Raw genomic sequence first — 17,541 nt, forward strand, 5'->3', positions numbered from 1 at the left:
TAAAGGGTTTTTAATAACGTATTATGCAGGGTCAGGGTAGGGTTAGGGCCAGCATGCATGAGTGAGATGGTGCAGGGGACAGCCCCTGCCCTCCTTAATTATGTGTGCTAACACTAACTGTAATCTTAACCCTAATCCTATACATTCCATTACTAAAAACGCATTCTATAACATTATCACTAGCAAGATGACACTTGATCTCACTTTTTGTAGCTGGGGCTTACTGATCTAGGGCTTTTTGCCTTGGAAGAGAAATATTCACAGTTTTTTGATTCACCCTTATGAGCCATTCAGTGTTTTGAGCTTATCTGTTTTTTATTCTACCATTTGTGATTCTGTCTTTTAATTTTTCTACCTTTCATGACAAACATATGTGTGTGTGTGTGTGTGTGTGTGTGTGTGTGTGTGTATATATATATATATATATATATATATATATATATATATATACACACACATATATATCTATATATGTGTATATATATATATATATATATATATATATATATATATATATATATATATATAAATATATATATATATATATATGTATATATATATATATATATATATATATATATATATATATATATGTGTGTGTGTGTACATATATATATATATATATATATATATATATATATATATATATATATATATATATATATATATAGATAGATATATATATATATGTTTATATATGTGTGTGTGTGTGTGTGTGTATGTATGTATATATAGTTAAGCTAGCTGCTGTGAAACTGCAGTTGTGCCTGATTGTTGGCAATCTTTACAGCAATGTCAGACTGATTAAGGATAAAATGGCTGGTAGCTGCCAAAGGTGGATAAGGTAAAAAGCCAAACTTCGTGAAACAACCACAAACACCACCACTGACTGCAAAGTTCTTTAATCACAAAAAGTACATGTAAAATGGATAAAACCCTAAAAACAAAAGAAACGAGGTAAAATCCCCTGATACTCCATCAACGATAAGCAATTTCAGATTAACCTTCTTCAGATCGTGAATGCACATGGCTGACAATAGCATCAGTCTTGCTCCCGGTAAAGGAAGGAATATGGTTGATTTTACGAAACTCAGCACAATGCAAGACAACTCTGTGGACAGGCTAAATTCATTACTTCATCTAAATTTGGATTTAGAAGGTATGCTTAACACGAATTCTGATGTTCTGAAGAAGGTTAATCTGAAAGCGCTTATCGTTGACAAAGTATCTGGGGATTTTACCTTGTTTCTTTTGTTTTTAGGGTTTTACCCATTTTACATGTACTTTTTGTGATTAAAGAACGTTGCAGTCTGTGGTGGTGTTTGTGGTTGTTTCACGAACGATGTCAGACTGTTTAGACTATAGTTAGCCTTTGGTACAGTGATACAGTTTGGTATTTTTTCCAGTCTTCAGGTTGTCAGTTTTTAGTTGAGGGTGTGAGTCTAGTGTGAGGACTGCTGAGGGTGCCATCTGAACTAGCTACAGCTCTGAAGCACAATAAAACTGTGCAGTTTTTTTGGAAGGGTAAAAACTTAAAAAAAAAAAACAGCTTGGGACATCTTGCTTGCTTGTTGCTAACCAAATTACCACATGTGTTCCATATTAATTGATTACTTTTTTGCCCAGGTGTACAGCAAAACAATGGTGAATAAAACAGTAAATGTGTTGTATGCATAAGTAGTATTCCTGTATTAGAAATCAGAACGGAGATTAGAACATATGCTACAGATAAATAGATGGAAAAATACAAGCATGAAATATGTAATAACCAATTATTCATGAGAGATTTAACATCCGTGTTTGCTAAAAGGTTTGGATGTTGTCACTGATTTTCCCCCTCTTAGCAGACAAGGGAGGTCACTAACATTTGAGATGTGGAATTATTTTTGATATCCGCTGAAGTAATATGCAGCCAGCTGATACTGTATGAGTGTTATTATGGTTCTTTGTGAATGTAGCCGGAAAGCAAAATATTTTATTAATGAGTATTGTCTGTGTTTTTCAGCAAAGAACAAAAATGAATTTAATTTGCAGTCAACTTCCTGGTGCTGTAGATTATTTTGAGGAAGAATCTGACAAAGAAGAGATGTTCAGTGGTGGAGGTTATGAAACATCAAATAAATTAGCTGAAAAGCGTGCTGAAATAAAGGATGCCACTGAAGACTCTAGACAAGTAAAGAAGCTCAATGATTGCTGCAATGAAATGTAAGTACATGTGACTGATGTGTGGAGGGGGATGCAGTTACCAGCAGACATCTTTTTTCAAACTCCTTTATTAAAATATCACATAAGATGTAGGGACATGTACTGTAGAAGAAAAGAAAGCAAACCATATTAACATTTTTTACATTTACAGACACTATAAATTAGAAGTTTTCTTTCCTTTTTTATAACAATTGTCTTTCAGTCCAACATTACATAAAACACTCAGTTCTTGTTTTCTCTTAAACCTGACTCCTCCTCTTAAACATTATTCTGCATTTATTGTTCCCATAAATTCCATTTATTTTTTATGTAATTTGCTCCTTCCTTTGATAAAGATCCCTCTTCTAGTTCTTCTGTCTATTTTACAATATTAAGTACTTCAAATACAGTTTGTTTTAGATTTTGATTTCCATTTTCTAGTGATTCCTTTTTTGGCAGCCAACAGAATTAAAATTTATAAGGCATTACTATATTGTAGGCAAATGTTCATCGTGTTTCACTGTTGCAGTCAAGATTGTAGGGTTCTCCCCTGCCGGCAGGCAGTCCTCGGTCAGCAAGAATCCCAGAGTCTGGGTCCGGTGTCGGCTGTTCAGCCATGCTCCCTGACGTCAGAGCGCCAGGAGTACAAAGCTGACAGCCGACGCCATCTTCTCCAGTCTTTCTTGCCGTGCGGTGATAGCAGTTCGCAAGTGCCGGTCGGCTGACTCCTGACAATTTTTTATAAACGTACTTCAGTCCGAAGACTTTCTTCTCCTACTCAAAGCTAAGTACCCCGTTGGGGAAACTTTTTTCTTGTTCCAGTCTGATGTCAGAAAAAGTTAATAATTGTATTTCATGTGGGAAGCAAATACCTCTTAAGGATTTTCATTCTTACTGTATTCCTTGCTTAGGCCCTGACCACGACATAGCTAGTTGTCGGTTTTGTGCTAGATTCAATCAACGTATGATTAAACGAAGGTACGATTTTGCATTTCATTACTTCAGTAGGCGTTTTAATTATAGAATGTCATCGGATACGGTTCCGGCTACCGGAGTTCACAAACGACGCAAGGATAAAGACAGGCCTCCGAGGTCCAAATCAGACGATGTTGTACAAGCAGAGCCAGCTTCAGGTTCGGCCGTCGTCAGTGAGGCACTTTTGCAGCCCCTGTCGTCGGCCATTTCGGAACCGATGGCCGAAACGGACTCCCACGAGGAGCCAACTAGGCCTTTGAATATTTCTGTTGCAGGACCTTCGGATGGGTCCGGAGCCGCTGTGCAGGTACCGGCTTCCGAAGGGGTTTTCAGGCCTACTCAGCTTCTAATAAAGGCAAAGCCAAAGACAAAGGCAAAGACTCCTTCCAAATCAAAGACTGCAGCCCAGGCCTCTTCTGATCCAGCACCCAAGTCTCAGAAACAGTTACTTAAGATGGCGGAGGACTTACTTACTATGATTAGGGGTTCACATCCCCCTCCAGATAAAAGGCCAAGGCAGGAAGTTTATTATCACTCCTCTGATCAGGCTTCTGTTTCTTCAGTTTCTTCTTCTGACCAGGAATATTCTTTCCCTCCTTATGAGGATTCTGATGCTGAGGAATCCATTCCTTCAGCTTTTCCCCCTGAGGATTTCTCTTTTGGGGAAACTTTGCATGAAATGAGGGAACATTTTCACTGGGAAGGACAGGAGTACTCGGAATCTAAGAAAAGACTAAGGAATTTTCTTCTTCTTCCCCAACATAGACCCCTGGCTATGCCTCCTATTTTGGATATTGTGGATGATGCTTTTTCGGAGGCTAACTTAACTCCCAACTCTTTTCCTCCAGCTCCTGTTAAGCCAGACGGATATTATAGGGTTCCTGATTCCCACCAGTTTTTATACAAGAATCCTACTGCTGACCCTGAAACCATTTCTCAGGGTCCTAAGGGGGTTAAGGCCGCTTCTGCTAAAAACCCCATTCCCACTGAGAAGGATTCCAGATCTTTAGAAAGATGGGGCAAAAAAGTGTACACTTCTGCTACTTTATCTATTAGGGCTTTAAACTGTCAGTTTCATATGCTGAAATACCAGCAATTTCTCCTGTCTGTTTTAAAACAAAAGCTAACTTCCATTTCCGCCTGTGCAGATGATAAGGAATTACATGACTTAATGCATGCCACTGAACAAGTTGGGAAGCATGGTTTACACTGTGGATTTGATGCCTTGGAGGCTTCTTGTAGGGCTGCTGCCTCTGGCACAGTCATTAGAAGGCATGCATGGTTAAAGGAACAAAATTTGCCAGATCAAGTAAAAGCTAAATTATTGGATGCTCCTGTTCAGCATAATGTTTTGTTTGGATCTAAAGCTGAAGAGGTGATAAAGAAGATGGAGGACAAGACAAAATCCATGCAAACAGTTAAAGGTTTCTTACAAGTACAGCCACCCAGATTTAGTAGGAACTGGCCTACAAAAAATTGGTCCTTTCCCAATTCAGACAGGCCTCAGAGGAGTAGATACAGACATTCCCGAGGAAGGCCTCAAACGCAAGCCTCTTATAGACCAAGACAGTGGATGGCTTCCACCCCTAGGGGAGGAGAGGACAGGTCGCAAGCTCATAGAAAACAGACTCAGTGACTCCCTCTGTTGGGCTGCAGGAACTTCTTGCCTGGAAGCCCCTCTCGGAGGAAAACTTTCTCTTTTTCACCTAAATTGGACTCTTATAACCCAAGACAAGTGGGTTCTGGATGTGGTTTCAAGAGGTTACAAATTCCATTTTCATACCCTACAAAGACCAAGCGGATGGCCAGATCTTCCAAAACATCAATGGTTAGAGGCCTTAAACCAGGTGGAAGCTCTCTTGGCTATGAAAGCCATAGGACTAGTTCCACTTTCAGAGATGGGACAAGGTTTTTACTCAAGGCTCTTTCTAGTCCCCAGGAAGCAAAATTCATGGAGACCCATTCTGGATCTGTCAGTCTTGAACACTTTTGTTGAGATACCAAAATTCAAGATGCTTACTCTACAGCAGCTTCTTCCAATGCTGACCAAAAATGCATGGATGGTAACTTTGGATTTAAAGGAGGCATATTTACACATTCCCATCAGGCAGGAATGCAGAAAATACCTCAGGTTCAAGGCCGGATCGAGGAACTATCAATTCTCTGCGCTGCCCTTTGGGTTGTCTACTGCGCCCAGGGTCTTCACCAAATGCCTGGCTCCAGTAGTAGCTTATTGCAGACTCAGGGGAATTCAAATTTACCCTTATCTGGACGACTGTCTTATTCAGGCAGACAGCAAGGATGTCTTACTCCAGCATCTAGAGTTTGTTCAGAATTTTCTCAAGTTCCTGGGATTCACTGTAAACATAAAAAAGTCAAATTTGACACCCTCACAACAGATAATTTTTCTGGCTGCTTCTCTAAACACAACAACCCAGATGGCATTTCTGACATACGAAAAACAATTACAGCTGGCTTCAACTTTCAAAACCTTGGCAACATTAACTCAGCTATCTGCAAGGAAATTCTGCAGGCTTTGGGTTACATGGCCTCCTGCATCCTTCTCGTACCATATGCAAGACTACATATGAGGAAAATACAGTGGTACCTAAAAAGTGTATGGTCTCAGCATTGCCACAGTTTAGACATACAGATCACCGTCCTGCCTTGTCTTCAAAAGGAATTCCTTTGGTGGTCCAAGGCATGTACTCTAAACAAAGGAAAACCCTTCAGTCTGCCTCCTGCCATTCAGATACTAACCATGGATGCCTCAGATTATGCATGGGGAGCCCATTTTCAGGGCAACTGTCTGCAGGGCCTTTGGACAAAGGATCAGAAGCACCTGCATATCAATTTAAAGGAAATGTTAGCCATTCAGAAAGCTCTATTGGCCTTCAGGAATCTTCTACAACCAGGACAACAACTGATACAGACAGACAACACCACAGTTATGTAGTATATAAACAAGCAAGGGGGATCTCATTCATATCCCCTTTGTAGACTAGCCATGAATCTTTGGAACACAGCTCTAGCTTGCAAACTGGACCTTCAAGCTCAGTTTCTACCAGGGAAGCAAAACTTCCTGGCAGACAGTCTGAGCAGAAACCTGTTGGACCCACACAAATGGATGCTGGACACCGAAATATTGAAGATGATTACAGCAGTCTGGGGATGTCCGTACATAGACCTCTTTGCATCCCACCTCAATCATCAACTACAGATTTTTTGCACCAGGACATTCCACAAACTAGCTTGGAAAGTGGATGCACTATCATTCAGTTGGAGAAACCTCTTTGGGTATGCCTTTCTGCCTCTTCCTCTTCTTCCTCGGGTGTTATTAAAGATCAGACAGGACAAGCCCAAGATGATAATCTTGCTGGCCCCAAATTGGCCTCGACAGTTTTGGTACCCAACACTGAAAAACCTTTGTCTGGAGCCCCCTTGGGTTTTACCACAGACTCCGAACCTTCTGTCCCAACACCAGGGTCAGGTTCTGCACTCCCATGTCAAAACTCTCAGCCTGGCGGCCTGGTTAATCCAGGGTCTTTGATTCATTCTCTCCTACCCAAGCAGGTTATGGATGTCATTTTAGAAGCCAGATGTCCTAGCACTAGAAAATCTTATGCAGGAAAATGGAAAAGATTTTGTTCCTGGATGCAGGCTCAGGATTCAGATCCTCTTATTGCTAACATTCCTCTGATTTTACTTTACCTGACAGACCTCTTACATAAGGGTCTCTCTTTCTCTTCCATAAAGATACATGCTTCTGCTATTTCTGCTCATTATAATACAGACCCTCCAATTTTTTCCCACCAGCTCATGAGACAGTTTCTCAGAGGAGCAAAGAACTTAAGGCCCCCTAGATCTCCCCCCATTCCTGCTTGGGATCTCAACTATGTTTTGGAAAAACTCACCTTACCTCCTTTTGAGCCTGCTGCCACATCTGACATCAAGTTTTTATCCTGGAAGACAGCCATCCTGTTAGCTCTGACCTCTGCCAGGAGAGTTTCGGAGTTGCAAGCTCTTATGGCTGTAGAACCTTATATTATTTTTCATCAAGACAGGGTGTCTTTAAGGACTAATCCTACTTTCATGCCTAAGGTGATTTCCAAAGTGGCTTTAAATCAAACTTTTCACTTGCCAACTTTTTTCCCCACTCCTCAAAATAAGGGGGAAAGGATCTTGCATTCCTTGGATGTACACAGACAACTACATTTTTACCTGGACAGAACCAAGGACTTCAGGAAATCAGAGCAATTGTTTGTTTCTTATGCTTCAAGTTCCCAAGGTAAAGCTATTTCAAAACAGACCATTTCCAAATGGATTGCTCATGGAATCAGATTTTGCTATTCACACCATGGAAAGCAAATCCCAGGGACTATAAGGATTCACTCTACCAGAGCTGCTGCCACTTCAGCTGCCTTCCTCAGAGGAGTTCCTACCAAGGACATTTTGGAAGCTGCAACTTGGGAGTTCAGTGCATACTTTTTCTAAGCACTACAATCTACCTCTTTACTCTAAGTCTAGGGCAGGCTTTGCTTCTGCAGTCTTGCAGGGCCTTTTAGCTGCCCCCTCTACTTTATGACCTCCTCCCTTTTATTCTGCTTTGGGATTCAACCCTACAGTCATGACTGCAACAGTGAAACACAATGAACATAGTACAGTTGTGTACACTTACCATAAATGTAGATGTTAGAGTGTCTTCGCTGTTGCAGTCTGGGTTTCCCTCCCTCCTGTCCCCTCTTATTTTTTTCTTTTGTGTGGTTCCTTTTTTCACCCTTCATCTGAGGTGTATTTGCAAAGGGTATGGGATCTTACTCATTTTGGAACACCTGACATCTGCGGCAAGAAAAACTGGAGAACATGGCATCGGCTGTCAGCTTTGTACTCCTGGTGCTCTGACGTCAGGGAGCATGGCTGAACAGCCGACGCCGGACTCAGACTTTGGGATTCTGGCCGACCGAGGACTGCCTGCCGGCAGGGGAGAACCCTACAGTCATGACTGCAACAGTGAAGACACTTGAACATCTACATTTATGGTAAGTGTACACAACTGTACTTTCAGATCCATTGCTCCAACTGAAAAGAATAATGTCTTTAGTTAAAACCATTTGCTCATCCAATATTTCTGACAGAGTACTTACTAAGGAATTTTTTTTAACTCTGCCAGCTCATTACACTCCCCAAAAAACATGTTCTTTCTGATGAGGTTGGAACACAAAGCTTTCTCCTTAGAAATAAAAATCAAATCGGTAACCTGTGCAAACCATGTAACAGTTAGAAACTATTCTAAAGCAAAGCTACATCCTCTCAAGCTGTAGTTTGTCAAAATTCAGTGCCCCTCCCAACCCTGAGTTCATAGCAACCTAGTTGGAATTGTTCGCAGAGATCTTGTACAACCGTGTAATGATAAGAGTTCTCTCATTTAACTAAACTGGAAACTGAGAACTAATTAGGTCCAATAAGGCCAATTACAAGGTCTAGCTAGCCTCAAAGTCTAAAGACCACCAATAAGGCTTTTACAGCTATGTCTAAAATCTCAAAGAAGCACACATTAGTGTGCCGAACTGGTGGTCAATAATGTCACCTTCATTGAGCAGAACAACAATGAATTTACTACTGACAAATTTGGCTCATACTTCACCCCCCACTCACCCTGACTCTCCCCATGAAATAGCTACTAGTATAACCTGCTAACTGTTAACAGGTAGCAAGTCCTGGCAATGCTCGCTAAGGCCAAAAACATAACCTCAGTGAGCCCCAACAATATCCTGAGATGCCCCCTAAATAGCTTGAAACATATGTAGACAGTAATCTGGCCTTTGACCAGCATATGGTCATGGTAGTAAGAAAATAATTTATGTTGCCCATCTTATAAGTAAGGACATGGCATCCAGGTCCAAGGAAGTCATAGTGCCACTTTAATCTGTCCTTGTCAGAGTCATCATTGAGTATAATTGCCTCTTTGGCATATACCTGACCAGACATATGCAACAGTTGGAATACCCACAAAGGTTGCTTACTAGGGGAATTAAGGGTATAGTCACATTGTCCTGTATGGATCACCTTCAAGCTTTATTTCTATACTTAGTCTCCTACAGATTATTTAGAGGAGATATATGCCTGGCATACAAGGCATCCTCAGATCCATCACTGATGGACCTTTTACAAATCTGCAAAACAAACAGCATCAGAACCACTAGAGCCAATGATTTCAATTTTGTTTGTGACACGAATAATACATGTTGGTGAGGCATGTATCTCAGAGGATCCCCATGCCCTAGAACAGGCTCCCCATCCATGTGAAGAAGAGTCCATCCATAACCCTATTTAAACCTAATCTTAACCAGTGGATGGGAAATCAGAAATTCACCCTGGGTCTGGACCCCTTGTGTCTGATAGACAGAGGCAGACTGTAGTGGCCAAACTAATGCACCCCCACACACATAACCTGTAGAAACTTCCTAACATGCTCTCTTCTAATAAATGCCTATGGTACATAGGGCCACAATTGGGTTGGGATGCACACATTACTCTCAACCTCTTAGCAGAATAATCTGGACAAAGCCAAAAATAATGGGGAGACAAAAGCTGAAAAATAGGGACAGATTTTATATATTGCTCTTATAAAATTAGGAAAGTAGTTAGTATAACAGGTATTTTGTTAGCATGCATTTTCTGAAAGATGTGAAGTCTGAAATTTAAAAGTATGTTATTATTTAGTGACTTAAATCCTCAGTGATTTGCAAAAAAAAAAAACATAAATTTTATGAGGAACAGACAAAAATATGAGGCAAAATCTGGATGTTTTGAGAAAATCTGGACAGTTGAGGTTGTGGTTGCACAGCTAGGCTTATAAAGGCCCTGGTAGCCATTGGCCTAGTATATACCTGTGAACCTATAATGTATAATAAATGTAAATGGAAAAAGTATGAATATGGTTTGTTTTCTTTTCTGTTAATGTATGTGTGCATGTGTCTTAAGTGATAATTTAATAAAGGTATTTAAAAAAGACACTCAGGCATGACAGGTGGTAAATATATTCTTATTATACATTTTAATTTATTTAACATTTGTTTACTGTGGTACTACACTGATCATAGCTGGCTCTTTTTAGGTACTTTCTGGGAGAAATTATAAATAAAGAAGACAAAAGTGGAACAGAGAGGGAGTAAGCTGTACATATCAAAACAGAACAGAAAGTAAAAACATAGTAACAAAAACAAAAGGAAATTTATAGATTGATTAACATTGGTTAGTAGATTGATATAGCACACAGTAATTTTTCATGTAAAGATCATGTTTAACATCAACGTGTAGCTATATTCTTTCCAAAATGAAGGATCACAGATTAATAAAAATAAAATAAGATATGTCTACATGTTGTAATATTAAACTGTAACCATTAGATCTCTAAGGAAGCATTACAGAATTGTTTGAGATACATATTACTATTAAGTGCACACTCATTAGGAAAGGTAGCATACTGGAATACTAATGTAATCTGTTATGTATTATAGAATTCTCTCATCCAAAGGTGAATTGTTTCTCCCATTTTTTCATTAATTTGTGAATACCAAACTACCCTGACATTGAAAGGATTGTTCTGACTTAAAGAATTCCATGTTTAAACTATCATTGGGTATTCTGCATTGACTGCAGCTGACCCAGAGTAACTGCTGAGCTACTTGACTTACATTCATGGCTTACTTTAGCTGTATACTGTCTTGCCTTAATGCCACCCCTTGAGCTTTGACATTACTTCTGAAGTGTCACATGGCTGTCATTGTGGCATTTCTATATCATTTGATGTGATAGTATGTTAGAAGCCTTCAGACATGGACTTGGGATCTGTATGCGAGAACTTACAAACTTGTCTACTTGTAAGTGAAGATACACTGGGCAACACTGGATAAAAGTGGCAATGGGAAGTAGAAACCTCATATTAGAAAGAAAAAGTAAATTATAAATATTAAGGGTCACTCAGTGACATATAAATTATGTTTAGCTCCGACACAGTTTGGATACTTAAGCTACTTAGAGATATGGAATTGTGAAGACAGTAAACAACTTAAGCAGTTCTAGATTACAGTAGTCAGACTGTGTTACCATCACCCATTTAATATTCTTTTTATAGGATGCTTGCAACAGAACCCAGTACTTCAGCAAGTTTTCCAGACACATCTGGTGGTGGTTTGCCTCGACAGGAAGCAACAGTGGCTCCAGAGGCTGATAAAAAAAATGACCATCCACAGTCCGGTCACATGATGGAATCTGTGCGATCAGAAAAGCCAAAGGCCAAGCTAGGTGAACCCGTCAAAAAAAGAAAAAAGAAAACTGATGTTTATCCCGAGTCCAGCCACATAACAGAAACTTTGACATCAAAAATCTCACAGACCAAAGTGGAGAGGTCTACAAAAGTAAAATTAGCCTGTACTGACACTGTAGAACACACAAACCACATAAATGAGATGGAAAAAACAGAAGTGAAACCTGAAGTTCAAAGTGATGATGATGACCTTTGCTTGGTAGGTATAGAAAATGAATGTTCCTAAATTATCTCTGTAAGATCTGTTAATTGTTTTAATATTTAGAAAGCTACTCAGATCAGTCATAGATGTATCACGGTCAGGGACACAATTTTCTAGCAAAATACCCGTAAATTCCAAATTGGGTATAGAATAGATAAAGCATGGGATTTTTGTGGAGTTTGGCATTTAGGTCACAGCACTCTTTCACCACAAACTGTATTTCTTATACTTATTATTTAGTACTCAAAGTAAGCTTATAGTATTATATGTATAAAGAATCTGCTTTAATTTTGCATCTCTCTATCTAGTTATCTATCTAACTATATATGGGTGCCATAAATTTGATTGTAGCATGAATTTAAGTGTCACTGTTTTTGGTAGTTTTTATAGCTTGTAAAAGTCGTCACATTATATTATAGTTTAACTGCAACATTTTGACTGTAATATAAGTAAGGAATTTACCTCTTTCTGTGCAGATGTAGCTATTATATTTAATTTTGAGGGGTGTGGGGGCAGATCCCCCACATAAAAATAAAGTTTGTCATTTGTTCACATTTGCGATCACTTAAGTTCGATGTTTTTTTTTTTAGATAACCGGGATCTCCGATTAACTTGTTTGATGTATTTACTGTCAATCAAAGTTCATAGGTGATCTAAAGAAATAGCTATATCTGTCTGTATAGATAGAATAGAATTTTTTTTGTTTTGAGAATCACAAATCAGTGTTCCTGATCATAGTCTTCCAAACTGTGCCAGAAGTGGTCATATAAATTGTTAGATCTGATGTTGTCTCTTTCGTTCTTCCTCACCACTGCATCTAGGATCTGACCCTCAGATCCGACTCAGCCGCTCTTCTCCTAGACTTCAGATCCAAGCCTCTTGTTCCTCCCTTTACCCACAACCCCCCACTGCTTCCCCCAAGCCCCCAGATCTCATTTGCCATGTTCAAAACCAGAAGAAATGATCTAGTCATTTGATATCCTTTTCAGCTTTTTCTTATTGTTTTAGAATTTAATTAGTGTGCTTCTCCCTTGTTAGCTTGTTAGTTTAGACTCTATAAGGGATAGGTTTAGATAGATTAAATATTTAGATAGTTAAAATAGTTTAAAGTTGAATATTCTTTGTTATGCATAGTTTCCAATTTTTAGAGTTTTAGACACTGTTTCAGATAGAATTAAGTAGTAGATTAGTTAAGATAATTAGATAGGATACTTAAACTAGTTGAAATAAGTAAGAAAGTTAAAATAGTTTAAAGCTGGCTATTCTTTGATGTGAATAGTTTCATTTTTTAGTGTTTAGGACTTGTAAGCTTTTGCTGGCGTCAGCAACTTAGTGTGTGTGGGTGTGGGTGTGGGTGTTACGGCTTGGCTTTGCCTTTCTTTGAATTAAGGTGTTCCTCTTGTTTGCAGGCATGGCAGAAAAAAAAATAAGCCTACCGGATTCAAGAAATGCACTTCTTGTGGGCATAAAATCCCCAAATCAGATGCCCATAAAAAGTGCGTTTATTGTATAGGTGCCACACATCTTGAAAAGGTTGCCAGATCTGTGCTGCTTTTATTCTGAGAGCCCTCCCAGATCAGAGAAATGAGTTGATTTTGAAAGGGCTTTTACCTGCAGGGATTCAACCTCCTTCTACTTTGACTTCCTCTGAGTCAAAAAAGTGGCATCTGAAGTCCCCGTCCTCCCTGTCAGAGACTTTCACCAAGAAAACCAAGAGTTTGGATTCTGGCTCTTCAGATCTGACTCCTACTAGACTAGTCTTGGATACTATTTGTTCTTTGGATCCAACAGCATCAGATCCATCAACCAGTTTTCCCATTCTGATAGCTTCTGATCTAAAGACTTTGGATACGGATGCTAGACCTTGTGGTACGGATCCTGCCATCCAGGCAATCTCCCCGACTCTGCCAGAAAAGATTTTTCAAACTTCTTCTAAGACATCCAGACCACTTTGTACTACTTCCAGATCTTCTAGGAGTTTGTCCAAAACTGACATGGACAGAATGATGCAGAAGTTTCTTCAAGCTCAAATTCAGTTGGGAATAATTCCAGCTCTGTCGCCTGTCAGGTCTGTGAGCCTCTTGACCAGAAAAATACTTTCTTCTCAAATGCAGCCCTCAGCTTTGGAGTCCAAGGATCCAAGATCCTCAAAAGGTATGGTGCCAGATCCAAACTCTCAGCACGTCTTGGATCTGACAGTTACCCTGACCAGCTTGGTTCCTCTCTCTTTGAGTCAGAGTAGGTCTCTGATCTGAAAGGTCTACACCATATCAGAGGGGCAGGTCTCTGTTCTGATTGGCTCAGAGACATCCTTGCCCTTAGGAGCCTTGGCCCTAGACAGCTTGGGCTTGATTTTGTCTGGGAAGCATGGATCTGGGGATACCTGCAGTTTTCTTTCCTGGTCTACTTCGGCTCCGAGGGGGGAGGCAGTGGGTTCCGTGGGTCCTTCTGCTTTCCAGGTTGTGGAAAGGGTGTTCTTCACAACCAGAGATTCATCCTCTTGTATCTTAGCTCCCTCCACTTATCCTGCGGCTGTCATGGGTTCAGAACCTGTCATTTCTGTTCAGTCAGGTCAGCCACTTCCAGAAGGCTCCCAGTCATGTTACCCTCCCGTAATTTGATTCTCTTGCTGAGTTCATGCCGGCAGAGGACCTCAAGAAGGTTTTTCCAGAACTGGCCACTCTTGCATCTGTTGCCAATTTGTTGATGAGGTTAATTTCCCATGCTGTGAAAGGCACCTCTCCAGCAGCTGGCTCTGGCATAGCTATGTGACATCATGCTTGGATGAGACTCTCTGATTTCACAAACCCTTGAAGGTGTCTTTTATTAATGCCCCTTTTGATGGTTCCTCCCTTTTTTGAGCAGTCAGTTAAAAAAACACTTACCTGCAGCAGCAGGAAAGAAAGACCCTGTCTGCCATTAGTATCAAGTGTGGATCCCCTTGCTATGGTCTAATCTCAAGTATCCTCCTTGGATTCTGGAGCCTAACCAGGATCTCCCTTCTCACCCATTAGAAATATGACACCCTAATCTCCACACCCTCAAATTGACTGCATGGTTTCTCCAGTTCCAATAATTATTAGGCAGTCTAGGCTTGCTTCCCCAGTCAAGAATAATCTTCTGGCTTCTCAGAAGTCTTCCACCAATAAGGTTTACAAAAGTAAGTGGAAGAAGTTTTCTATGTGGGTCAGCAAAGAAAACATTGACCCCTTTTCAGCATATTTTCCTGACATTTTGCTTGTTCTTAGTCTCTTGTTTGACCAAGGAGCTAGTTTTTCTACAATCAAGCTACAACTTTCAACAATATCAAATTTTCATTGGGGCATGGACATGCTTTCTTATGGGCCTCTAAGTTATGTAAAGCCTTCTTAAAAGTTTTTTTCTCCTCCAACCTCCTATCAAAGAACCTTTTCTGCCATAGGATATCATGGTGGTGTTACAAAGGTTAACAAAGAAGCTCTTTGAACCATCAGGGACTTGTGATTTAAAGTTTCTTTCCTAGAAAATTGTTCTCCTGGTGGCACTGACATCGGTGAAAAGAGTCTCTGAAATACAGGCCTTTTCTTCAAAGTCCCCTTATATCATTTTCCACAAGGACAGAGTGTCTTTACATACTAATCCTTCTTTTATGCCTAAGATAGCCATGGAATCAAACCTTAGTCCATCCAACCGGCAGTATTCTTTCCTAAGTTTACAAACAGGGGTCAATGCATGTTCCACCTTCTTGATGTTCATAGGTAATTATGTTTTTATCTTCACAGAACGAAGCAGCATAGGAAATCTAACCGACTTTTTCTTTCCTACTCCCCTAATCATTTGGGTCAGGCAGTTTCTAAAGTCACTTTGTCCGAATGGATTTTATATTGTACTTCATTGATTTACTACCAGGCTGGGTTGTCTTTAGTCCGACCACCCAAAACTCATTCTACCAGATCTGTGGCTATGTCCCCGGCCTTTTCTTCCAGATCTTCCATTGAGGATGTTTGTGCAGCAGCCACTTGGTCTTTGATTCATACCTTTATTACTCCTTACAAACTTGACATTATGTCTAGAAGCAGACCTGCATTAGGTTCAATGATGCTCCATCATGTTCTTTCATAAGGGCCACCCAAGAGCAGTGTAGCTGGGGCGTCTGACCCAGTGGTGAGGAAGAATGAAAGTCACAACATCATATTTAAAAGTTATGTACTTACCATAACTAGGTATCTGTGTTGTCTTCTTTCATTCTTCCTCACATAACCTTCCCCCCACCATCCCTCTTCCTATGTTCCTGGAAGAATTCTAGAGGAAGGTAGACCCCATAGGTTCTACATTTGAGCCTCTTTAGGTAAGCACATTTTGTACATTCTTTCCCCTTGGAATTAATTGTGGGATTTATATAAATTTGTTACATAAAAATATTCTTTTTTATTTGGTTATATAGACATAGCAAACTTGATCTGAGGGTTTGGAGGAAGAGTTGGGGGATTATGGGTAAAGGGAAGAGCTAGAGACTTGGATCTAAAGTCTAGGAGAAGAGCAGCTGAGTTGGGTCCGAGTGTCAGATCCTAGACTCAATGGTGAGGAAGAATGAAAGAAGACAACACAGATGCCTAGTTATGGTAAGTACATAGCTTTTAATTTTTATGTAAAAGCAGAACACAGTTTTCCACTATTAATAATAGAGCTTATACTGTTGAGATTTAAATTGTTTTTTGACTGTACTATACTTATTCAGACCTCCTTCTTGAGGTGATGTGTGTTGCTATGGTATGATTAATAAGAGTATAGATGGGTTATATAGGGACGAAGACAGCTTCAAAGTTAGGTTGATGGGGACCAAAAACTCCCGTGTCCTATCCAGCATGTCTTCTGTTGACTAGTTCCTAGTTTTCATCTAATCCCCATCACTGTTGTGGACAGGTTCATCACTGTCATTTGCATTCTCTAAGAATCATCCTACCCTCTTTGCACTCACACTTAACAGCTATTTTGTCTGACAAACTAAACAAAGAGACAAGACAACAGTGATGGCAAGGAATTTTGTTTGGCAACAATTTAAATGCTCCAGATGTACTGATCCCTTGGACATATGCAGCCCACTTCAATACAAATGCAAGGAAGAAATGTAGCCATTGATAATCACTTCAGAAAAATACTAGCCATCCTGTTAAAAAAACATATCATGTTAAAAAATATTAAAGAATTCTGCACACCTGGGTCCTTGGGGCCAGTGGCTCCATCCCACCTAATCCTTTTGTTTTTGTCAGTTTATTTCAATTTGTTAACCAGTGTAGAATACTGGTCAGTTATCAAAGTCTCTTTCTCCCATATTTTGCTTTCCCAATCATATATCATCCTTTTATCTCATATCAAAATACATCACCAAGGTGAGGCAAGGGGCAGTCTTCTCAGGCACATAGTCTTAGGGGGAGCAATTAGCAGCTGCTGGTGATCGGTAGTGCAGTACCAATATTCATTTCCATACTGGCTTTTCTAAATGCTGGTATAGAAATGAATGTTTTCAGGACTGAAGTGCTTGCTTCATCACTTCATGTGTAGCAAAACTTGCAGCAAACTGCATGCTACAAATGTAGTAAACAATTTGCTACATTTTGTTAAAGTAAAAGATCTTTTATTTTTCTACTTAAGTTGAAGAGACACTTAAACAAACCTAGTGCTCATTAGGTGAGGTTAGGAGTGCCATTATGACAAAATGCAGGCAGAACTTGTAGCATCCATGCCAAAGATCTGAATGTGTATTTATTTATTTTCTCTCTGGTGACCCTTAACATGTTCTGATTGTAGATGACACTTACAAACCTTAACTAAACTGGAAACTGATTTTTTCACTGGCTATTAAAAATTTATA

At 39.7% G+C, this 17,541-nt stretch overlaps 1 protein-coding gene across 1 annotated transcript in view; it reads left to right on the forward strand.

Annotated features, from left to right (window-relative positions):
- LOC122792417 overlaps positions 1-11,714 on the forward strand; it is a 175,350-nt gene extending 163,636 nt beyond the window's left edge. The window contains exons 4-5 of the mRNA XM_044060206.1: positions 2,006-2,205; positions 11,297-11,714. Of these exons, the coding sequence (XP_043916141.1) occupies positions 2,006-2,205; positions 11,297-11,714 (618 nt within the window). The remainder of the gene's footprint in view (positions 1-2,005; positions 2,206-11,296) is intronic.
- The last annotated feature ends 5,827 nt before the right edge of the window (positions 11,715-17,541 follow it).

Source organism: Protopterus annectens, chromosome 1.part2, assembly GCF_019279795.1.
Source record: "Protopterus annectens isolate FY-2018-M chromosome 1.part2, PAN1.0, whole genome shotgun sequence".
Taxonomy (NCBI): Eukaryota; Metazoa; Chordata; order Ceratodontiformes; family Protopteridae; genus Protopterus; species Protopterus annectens.